General features: G+C 41.6%; 1 protein-coding gene across 3 annotated transcripts in view; it reads left to right on the plus strand.

Moving 5' to 3' along the window:
- The window catches only part of F3 (coagulation factor III, tissue factor), a 48,543-nt gene extending 40,781 nt beyond the window's left edge, over window positions 1–7,762 (plus strand). For all 3 annotated transcript variants that reach the window (XM_029959692.1, XM_018072267.2, XM_029959693.1), the window contains 5 exons: window positions 2,742–2,856; window positions 4,916–5,100; window positions 5,437–5,618; window positions 5,742–5,901; window positions 6,996–7,762. In XM_029959692.1, the coding sequence (XP_029815552.1) occupies window positions 2,742–2,856; window positions 4,916–5,100; window positions 5,437–5,618; window positions 5,742–5,901; window positions 6,996–7,135 (782 nt within the window). In that variant the 3' untranslated portion in view covers window positions 7,136–7,762. The remainder of the gene's footprint in view (window positions 1–2,741; window positions 2,857–4,915; window positions 5,101–5,436; window positions 5,619–5,741; window positions 5,902–6,995) is intronic.
- Window positions 7,763–9,906: the final 2,144 nt, after the last annotated feature.

Consider the following 9,906-nt stretch of genomic DNA (forward strand, 5'->3'; position numbering starts at 1 on the left):
GCAGAAGAGGTGGTAATGAGAAAGGTGAGAAAGAGAAGGGGATCCTGAGATTACCTACATAAAAACTGGAAACCCCTGCTGACCCATTTTCTATCTTTTGTGGCCAAACTACAAAGAAATTAGGTGAAATTAAAGCCTAAAGGTGATCTTAAAGTTTCATATAAGCATCTCTTTTCTTTAAATGACTACTATTTCTCCTTGTAAAGTCCTCTGAAAATCAACTGTGATCTTATAAGGTCACAATCTTGAAAAGCTAGACACACAGGATCTGTATTCTACACCAGGTTAAAAGCATGCAATATTTTTGGCTGATGTAATGCTGGCATTCAACTACATAGAGACATGGCTGAAATTTGATCAAAAGCAGGGCAGGAAAAATGAGAAGGTGTATGGCTGGATTCGGTAATTTAGAAATCCAGGGCTTAGGTGTGCCTTGAAACACATTATATGAATTGCAGGCTGTGGTTGGAATAGATATTGTAGTTTGGTCCATATGCATTTATTCTGCGTTATGAGATGGAACTGCTTGCTTGCATCTAAGTATGTGTTAATCATGAAAATTAAAGGCAATTAAATATGAAACTTCCCAATTAGTCTCTTACCTATATATTCCAAATACATCGTACAAAGCAGCATCAAAATAAAAAGAAGAGTCAGCTTAAGACTGTAAATTTATATATCTGCCTGAACTATGACACAGGTTCTACCGCATAGTCTGTTTCCCACCTTCCTGAGGCAGATCCCTGAGCTCATTACGAACACAGCTCCCTCTAGAGCTTGAGTATTAGGCAGAACTACAGCGCGCACCCCTCCGGCTCCGAATCTCGGTTAAACTGCTTAGAAAGGGAGCACCGTGAGAGCCACACACATCCCAGAGGGGCCAGGGAGCCTGGCACAAAGGCTGAGATTCAGACAACCCTCTGTCAGAGGCAGATTCCCTGTTACCAGTTAAAATTGCATACCTTTCCAATGTGAGCTTGTAGGAAAAGGGTTAACAGGCCCCTGGTTTGTGGGAGAGGTGAGGTACTAAGCCCTGAACACTTGAAACTTACTTGGTGTCTGGTGTGACAGGTGAGCCTTGACAGGGTGCGCGTTCTCAGGCCTTAGGGAATAGAGCATGTCATCTAACTGAGCACCCGTGTCCGACGTTCTGCATGGAGAGGCAAGGACTGACATATTTAGACCTTCAGAATGTACAGAATCAAAGCTAATTAACCCAACATCACTTCTGCATGACCAGCTGCCTCACAGAGCAGCCATTTCCGAGCTGGGGTGCTGTTTGCCCCTTGACAGCCAAGCCAAAGGTTGGCAGTGGATGAAACTGGTTATCCAGTGGTGTCCAGTTTCACCACTATTCCAAGAGGGGAAGCGAGGGGAGGTACAAATGTATGGGGACACCAAACAGGCAGGGGGACACGGATTGCAGGCACGTCCAGGAGTGTCCGTGGTCGCGGTTCAGGGCCCCTCTCCTCACGGCTTTCCTCGAAGATCCCCGGCTCTGCTTGCTCAACCCGGGCGCTTCCGCCGCCCACACTCCCTGCCCCTTCGTGTCCCGCCGCCCCGCGCTCGCCCCGGCCGCTCCCCCGCGGCTCGCGCCGGCTGCACCGCGGGAGGCGAGCGCGGTCCCCGCTTCTCCCTGCGATTTAGCCGGCTTCTCGCCCAATCACCGGCTTACCGTGCTACGGCCAACATGACACTAGACACCGTCACGCCGCACTATCGCCCTCAGACCCGTCGGGACCCGTCAGATCGCTCCCCCGAGGTGCTGCGTCGCCGCCCGGGGACGGCCTGCCTGCTTGAGCGCCTGCTGTGCCGCCTGGCCGCGCGGTGCGTGACGGACGGCGGGGCAGGGGGGGGAGGCGGCGGCGCGGATCGGCTCCTGTTGACTCGGTCCCTCGGACCTCGGCCCTTGGGCGGGTCCGGGGAGCCCGAGAAAGCCGCGGGAAGGAGGCAGCGCACTGGGCCGGGCAGCGGCTCTCGCACTCGCGCCTGTGGCCGCCGGGACAGCGGCGCTCACGGGATCCCTGGGCGCGGCGGCCGCCTGCTCGGGCCCAAGGATGGCTTCTGGGGATGTTCCTCACTGTCCACGGCCGGGGCGCTGCTGGGGAGCGGGGGCAGGCTCGGGGGTCGCGGTAGGTTGCAGGTAAGGTTTGCAAGATTTCCTTCCCTTGCCCCAGCTCCGAGCTTGCCGAAGAGGTAGAGAAGGTGGTAATTTGAAAACGAGTAGGATATCGCTCAGTTAAACCCTGGATTTCCAGAGGTTACAGAGGCGCGAGGGGTTTTCCCATCCAGCTTCCTCCCAGACAGTTCCCCGAAGCAGCTGTGGCTGTCGTGGATCATCGCGGCGGACACCCATCCGCTTGTGGGGGCCAAGAGTCCTGGTGAACTGCACCACATTTATTTGCTGCTTGAACATTCTGCATGTTCAGGCTTTTGTATCGTCTTCAGAGGTCTTGAATCAAAAAGGGCTAATTAGACAGAATTCCAAATAAGTTAATTCATCGATTTGAGAGTTGTAAAACAGAAAATAATATTATTCTCATATTTCTCACTTCTGCCAGGACACATTCCTTTAGTAAAGATGAGCATGAGCCCAGATGGTAGGACTGAGCTTTTTCCCCAAAAACAACTTTTCGGAGTAGCAATTAACAGCAACTGCTTCATTTAACTAAACAGCAACTGCAGGGAAACAGGAATTACATATCATATGACTGATATTTTTCTCTTTTCTGTATTTAAAGGCTATGCAGCGCTACCGACAGCAGTCAATATAACTTGGTCTTCAATCAATTTTAAAACTATACTACAGTGGCAGCCAAAACCAGCAGGTTACTTCTATACTGTAGAAATACACGGGTAAGTAGATAACACCAGGGTATATCCATTAATGACAATTGAAGACGATGCAAATAGACCATGTTTGAATATGTTCGAGAGTAAATGTAACAGGAAAAGAGCCCAAACATTAGGACTTAAGAGAATTCCCTACCCAGCTGTTAATAATTTTTTGTATCCAACTATAAGAATATGTGGTTCAGGCTTCTGGTTTTGCCCACTCTAAAAAATGGAGAGTTGAGCTAGAGATCAGTATTTCAGTTCTGGGGTTTGGTGCAGGCCAGCTGCATGAGAGATCTAGGCCAGGATACTTCGAAGAAGTTGATGCTCAGTCTGACACACCATGTATTAGATAGAATTTTACCTTTTTTATGTTTTTCAAGGTGTCTGATCTGAGTCTTTTGTCTTCAGTCTTGGGAGGTGTCTAATAAATGAATCTGCATTTTATTCTAATTGGTGAATCACAATAAATGAATAATTTGTCTTGCTGGATAACACTAAAAATCACCTTTGTTCCTCTACCTCTGTCGACACGTCCTCTGTCATCATGTTTTATGTAAACTATAAAATATTGTGGACATAAAAGGTAGCCAGCTAATGTAAAGTGTCTAACACACCTTTCAGAACTGCACAAAAACTTCCATGAAGTTCAGTAATAAATCTGTGTTGTTCTTAGCTCCCATTTTAATACATAGAATATTATTAAATTTGTCCCAAAGGGAAAATGCATCATCAAACCTCCTACATATTAATGAAAAAGTGGTACTGTAGTCTCTTCTGTCTCTAACTAAAAGTGGCATGAGAGCTGTCTCTCATGACTAATGGATGAAACACCAGTGCAATGGCCTAATGTGCTCTTTCATTAAGGGAGTGATTAGATTAGTAGACTTAAAAGCACACACTTAGCAGAACAAATTTTATTAAATTCGTGAATCTGGAGTTTCTTTCCAGTGGTTTTGCTTGCAAAAAATTGAAATCTGTTTGCCCAAGATTCAGTGTAGAATCAGGTGTAGTTCTGCAACACAGGCACCTCTTTAAACAAGTTGCTGTTCCAAAGTGTGCTTAAATGTTTGCTTTCTCATGTCTGTACATTTACAGAATACATTTGTTTCATCCCAAAGATCAAATCTCTGTCCCTTTTCAAAGCATCTCATGTGACACTATCAATAACTGATCTGTGACATAAGAAATCTGGTGAAGTAAGAAGGGAGTTCAGGTGACTCTTGAAAATAAAACGTGATCTATTTTGAGAAAAACTCATTTGTTAATTTCAAAAGTCACCACTCTTGCTCTTCCAGCTGAGATCACACAATTTTGCTTTTCCTTAATTCACCAGCAAAAAAAAAAAAAAAAAGGAAAAAAATGGAGTAATAACGTTTTTTTTCAATCCTTCTTGTTAGGAAGTAAAATGGGGAATTAACACTTTTTTCCTGATCTCATTACTAGTTCTCAGGTAAATGGACATGTTTTCTATTCTTTAAAAATCAAGATAAGCGTTTTTTGTCAATGTTTTTAAAATCATAATTCTGCAATGAAATTTGCTGCTACTGTTTGGTTCTTAGTAACATTTGCCACTGCATAGTTGCAAAACCAAGTGACATATATGCGGAGACGTTGTTGTCACATTAAACTGTGTCAACAGAGCTTCCTATAGCAACTGATGTTTCTTAAGGCAAGAGTTTTCACATGCATCAAGGATAACACATTCAAAGTAATTTATGCATCTTACATTTTTTAAAATAAATTATGCAACTGCAGAAAAATGCAAAATCAGAACTACTTATGGTTTCTATCCATTAATATAAAAAATTTAATGTTTAATTCATATATGGGTCCAATAACATATTTCTGTCATATGGATCATACTTACTTTGCTTGATTCTACTTTGAATTGTGAAATACAGCTGTACACAATAGGTTTTCTTCAAGTGTTCTCTTCTTTTCAGCCTAATACCCCTGCAAGACTGTTCTACCGGATGAGGGAGATCTATACAGTTTAAGGGGAAAATGTTTTTCAGTGTATCTAAATATGTAAGTGTCTGGTTGGAAGCTGTTGACACTTCTTTCTCGCTCTTTTCAGACAGACATCTGACATTAAAAAAAAATGCATACGGACAACAGAAACAGAGTGTGATGTTACTGATGCGCTCAAGGATGTAAAAGAGACCTACGTAGCCCACGTACTGTCTGTAATGCCTGCGGGGATGGATAACTTTGAAGAACCACCTTATGCACTTTCTGAAAAATTTACTCCTTATAGTCAGAGTAAGTAGGATTGCCAATTAAATCTTATTATAAACTTCCTTTCAAGACTAGTTCCATTGACCTAAAGAAGATTTAGATTGAGCTTAAAGGTTTTTTTCTATAGATTCTTACAATAGCCATGCTGATACTGCAGAAGACATTCAGGCATAAAGCTTTTGTTAACATTGTGTACTAGATGAAGATACTTGTTTACAACCCAGGACTTCACCCTATTACTTTGGCTTCTTAAAGTCAGAATAGATTTGAGACGGGAAGTTAATAAAGAGTGGAAGAAAGAAGAGCATGTTGCGTAGAAAAGATGATATCAGTTTTTTAATTCTAAAAATCTTTGTTTAGCTGTTATCGGAAAACCAGAGATAAAGAATTATACACAAAAAGGTTCGGAACTGAATGTTGTGATCAAAGATCCACTTACACCATATACGTTTCCTAATGGAAGCTTTCAAAGTATTCGAGATATTTTCCAGCATGACCTGGAATACAAACTCTACTACTGGAAAGATCAAAGTTCTGGAAAGGTAAGGTCTAACTCTAGTTTTCATTCTGTAATAATTTTAATATTCTGTAGCTGTATTATAGTTACACAATTTCTGTGCTACCTTAAGAGCTGACACTTGAAATATTTTTTTTTTTCCTTTTAGAAAGATGCAACAACAAAAAGCCATACATTTGAAGTAAGTGTTGAGAGCACAAAGAACTATTGCTTCTATGTCCAGGGATTCATTCCGTCCCGCAGAGAAGACCGTAACGGTCAAACCAGCGTGATGCACTGCACCACTGCAGAAAGGGGCATCTTCGACGGTGGGTACCGGGTGACGTTTGTCACACCACAGTCTTTATCATTCTAACAAAAAGACATGTCTTTAAATTGGGATGCCTGTTATAAACCATTTACTGTGTAAGTTAGAAGACACAGTCAGAACATGGAAACTCATTCGAAGAACTCACTTCAAGTCAGAGTCCACCATCTTCAGCTAGTTAGAGTTTGTTTTAGGGTTTTGCTCAACTGTGTTGATTAAATTGTCTGAATTGATAACTGGTCACTGAGGCTTCAGATCTCATCACTAGCCTTCAGCTTTGTTTTTTTTCACTATTGTTTCCCTCAGATTCTTCCAATAGGAGGTTCCATAGTAAGTGCTTGAAGGATTAGCTCTAAAACATACGAGTGCTGGAAACCTATCCACTGACTTTAGTTTGAACTGACCTTTAGTTACCCCTAAAGCAGATGGTGAGACTAAGACTTTCTTTACTATTACAAGGTCAGAGGTTGGCAGATTGACTTCTTTACTAGTAGGTAAGTTAAGGAGTGGTCAGTGAATCAGCCAGTCAAATTTTAGACAAACAATCTGGATAAAACTTTCTTCAATATAAAGTCATCAATATTATTTAAATAATATCACATTGCTGTACTGTATCTTTCTTCTCCCCCAGATAAGAAAATCTCTTCTAAAATTGGCAGATGAACTCAGATTAACTTCCCTATCTAAATATGTATTTTTGTTTATCACAATAGTGATAAATTACAATTTAATTACAACTTAAATAGAAAACTCTTCTCTTGGTGTTTTCTAGCTTATAACCTAGAATAAATTCCTACTTGGACGGAAATGATGTAGGGACAGGGGGAACAGTTTGATTTATTCTTGTGGTGTTAGCATGGTATTTTAGTGCACTAACTAAACTAGATTAAAACCTAGTGTGAACCAGGTGAAATAAAGCTTCACCTCAGTTCAGCAAATTCATGTTAAAAAGTGTTTAGTTCACACTGAATTCTGTGGTACTGTAAAATATAGAAAGCCTTTTTTTCATTCAGTGGAATGAGTGCTAAGAGTTTGTAGCACTGTGTCATTATGGATTCTGATAACTGAATCTTGCACTTTTTTCCTCCCCTACAGAATATGGAGCAGAAGTCTTTATCATCATAGCAGTGATTGCAATTGCAGTCATCACTCTTGCCATTGTCCTACCAGTGATTCTGTGTAAACGCAAGAAAGTAAGAGCTGCGAGAGAAAAGCAACCACTTAATGGTGTCTAAGGAAAAAGTATCGTGGACACTAATGGCAGCACCAAGGCAAAAAAACCACTACAACAAAAAGCCATAAATTGGATAATTGGGTGGAGCTTTTTAGGCTCTCTGAAACAGGAATTTTGAAGCCCAAATTTTAGTGGCTGGAGGCTGGAGGAGCATTCTGGTGATCTGATACAATCATAGAATTGTAGAATATGCTGAGTTGGAAGTGACCCACAAGGATCATCAAGTTCAACTCCTGGCCTTGTGTAGGATACCCCAAGGCACACACAGTGTGCCTGAGAACGTTGTCCAAACACTTCTTCAACTCAGACAGGCTTAGTGCTGTGACCACTTCCTTTGGGAGCCTGTTCCAGTGACCAACCACCTTCTGTGTGAAAAACCACCTCCTAATATCCAACCTAAACCTCCCCTGACTTGGCTTCATGCCATTTTCTTGAGTTCTGCCACTGGAAACGAGAGTGAAGAGTCAATGTCTGCCCTCTGCTTCCCCTCATGAGGGTGCTGAAGACGGCAAAGAGGCCTCCCCTCTGTTTCTTCTTATCCAGGCTGAGCAGACCTCAGCTGCTCCTCATATGGCTTCCCCTCAAGACCCTTCACCATCGCCCTCCTTTGGATGCTCTCTAACACCTTAGTGACTTTCTTATATTGCAGTGCCCCAAACTGCACACAATATTCAAGGTGAGGCCGCCCCAGTGCAGAGCAGAGCAGGACAATCCCCTCCCTCGACCAGCTGGCCATGCTTTGCCTGATGCCCCCCAGGACAGGGCTGGCCCTCCTGGCTGCCAGGGCACCGCTGACTCATATTCAACTTGCCATGAATCAGGACCCTCAGGTCCCTTTCCACAGTGCTGCTCTCCAACCTTTCATTCCCCAGTCTATAAACAAAGCCAGGGTTGCCCAGTCCCAGGTGCAGAATCCAGCACTTGCCCTTGTTATACTTCATATGGTTGGTGATTGCTCATCTCTCTAATTTGTTATGGTCTCTCTGCAGAGAGCTCAACCCTTGTCATAGACTGTTCCCAAGCCACTTCTATTGTCCTGTCTGAAACAGGATTGTGAACTAAAGGTACTTTTGGCTTGATCAGTATGGCCTTATTGAGCCAGAAGATGGTACAGCTTTACGGTACTTGTGAGGGGAAAGAACACTACTTCTGAAAAATACATGTCCTTTACCTAACTAAAGGAACATCATTCTGTTTCTATGAAACAAAACCTGTATTTATCTGCCTTTTAATATTATTAACTGGTGAAATGATCTGTTAGTTCAGATGTGACAAAATTGCTACTATTATTTCTGCACTTCTTGGATAAAATTAACTTGGTCTATTTATATTTGAATATAGACAACTGAAGGTAAACAAACTGAAACTACTCTACTAGTGACTTGTAAGGAACTCTCTTGGAGCAGGTACCCGCTATCCCTCTGGAAAGCATATCCAGATTACACTACATTGAGAGTTGTACTGACAGGGTAGTCTGATAGTTCCAAGTAAGTGTTAGAACAAATACTTTGCAGGGTTTGAGTCAGTAATAACTCACTTAATGCAAGCACTGAATAGGTAGTATTTACTACATTTTGAACGTAATTTTTAACTAAACAGCTGATGAATGAACAGTTTCTGTGGCATAGATTCAAATAATCTTGGTATTGGGATTTGAAGGTAGATGTTGCTTTGTCTTTTAATATTTATTTTATAAACGAGAATCTAACTTTTATACTGGTGATATCTGTATTTATGTTGATAATTTATACTTTTCTAGTGAAATAAAGGTGACTGGAAAAATAAGACTTTCTTTTCATTTTCAAAACAATGTACAGTTTTTATTCTAGAACTAAATTAAAAATATGTTTAGGAAACTTATTTTGTGACAGCAGTGTAGGCAACCTGCCAGAAGTCTAATCAGGACTCTGCAAAACAGACTACCAGGGCACCTACTGCCTGTAAGAATAAAACTATGAGAAGCCACAGTTCACAAGCGGATGAAAGGTTTTGAAAAGTCCTGAGTCACGTCTTGGCTGTCCACTTATGTCAGCAATTAGTCAGGGTTTGCATTCAGAGCTTCTTATTCTAATGGAAAGCATACCAGACATCTCTGGATGTATCACATAGGGATTCTGACAGTGGTGTGTATTCCCCTGTATTCATGACAAGGAATACCTTACAAAATTTATAGTCCAATCTATCAGTTCGTACAGAATTGTATTTTATATTTTTTATCCCTGTGTTACAGATACCATCTATGTATGGATTAAGACTCCGGTGAATGTATGAGTGTATTTTATGGGAGTTTTCTTCGTTCTTGAATTCCTCTTTTTACAGAGGGAAGAAAACAAATATCACCATTATCCCCAAAAAACCCCATTTACTTAATACTTAATATTGTGCAATAAATGCTTAATGCATTTTCTGCTGATGCATAAGCCTTGTATGGAAAAAGAATCTTACAACAGCAATCAAAAACACGAGAGCCTGTGGGAGTAAATTTAAAAACATTCCAAAGATGTCATCATTACTTCCCTTCCTGTGATGTTCTGCTTCCTCAGCTTCATTCACTACCCAGCTCAGAAAAGGGAAGAGCTAATAGGAAAAAGAAAGCCTGTAGATTACAGCGTAACATTTATTAAACTAGACCATGAGCTGCTTGTTATAAACTACATAGAATGATGCTATAAATCATCCTTCATTACTTAAAGAGATTTTTGGTTTGTTCTGAATATAAAGGGGGGGAAGGAGGGGAGAAGGAGGGGGTAAGGAAGGGGGAAGAAGCTGGGG

Source organism: Manacus vitellinus, unplaced genomic scaffold (assembly GCF_001715985.3).
Source record: "Manacus vitellinus isolate BGI_N305 unplaced genomic scaffold, ASM171598v3 scaffold_21_pilon, whole genome shotgun sequence".
Classification (NCBI taxonomy): domain Eukaryota; kingdom Metazoa; phylum Chordata; class Aves; order Passeriformes; family Pipridae; genus Manacus; species Manacus vitellinus.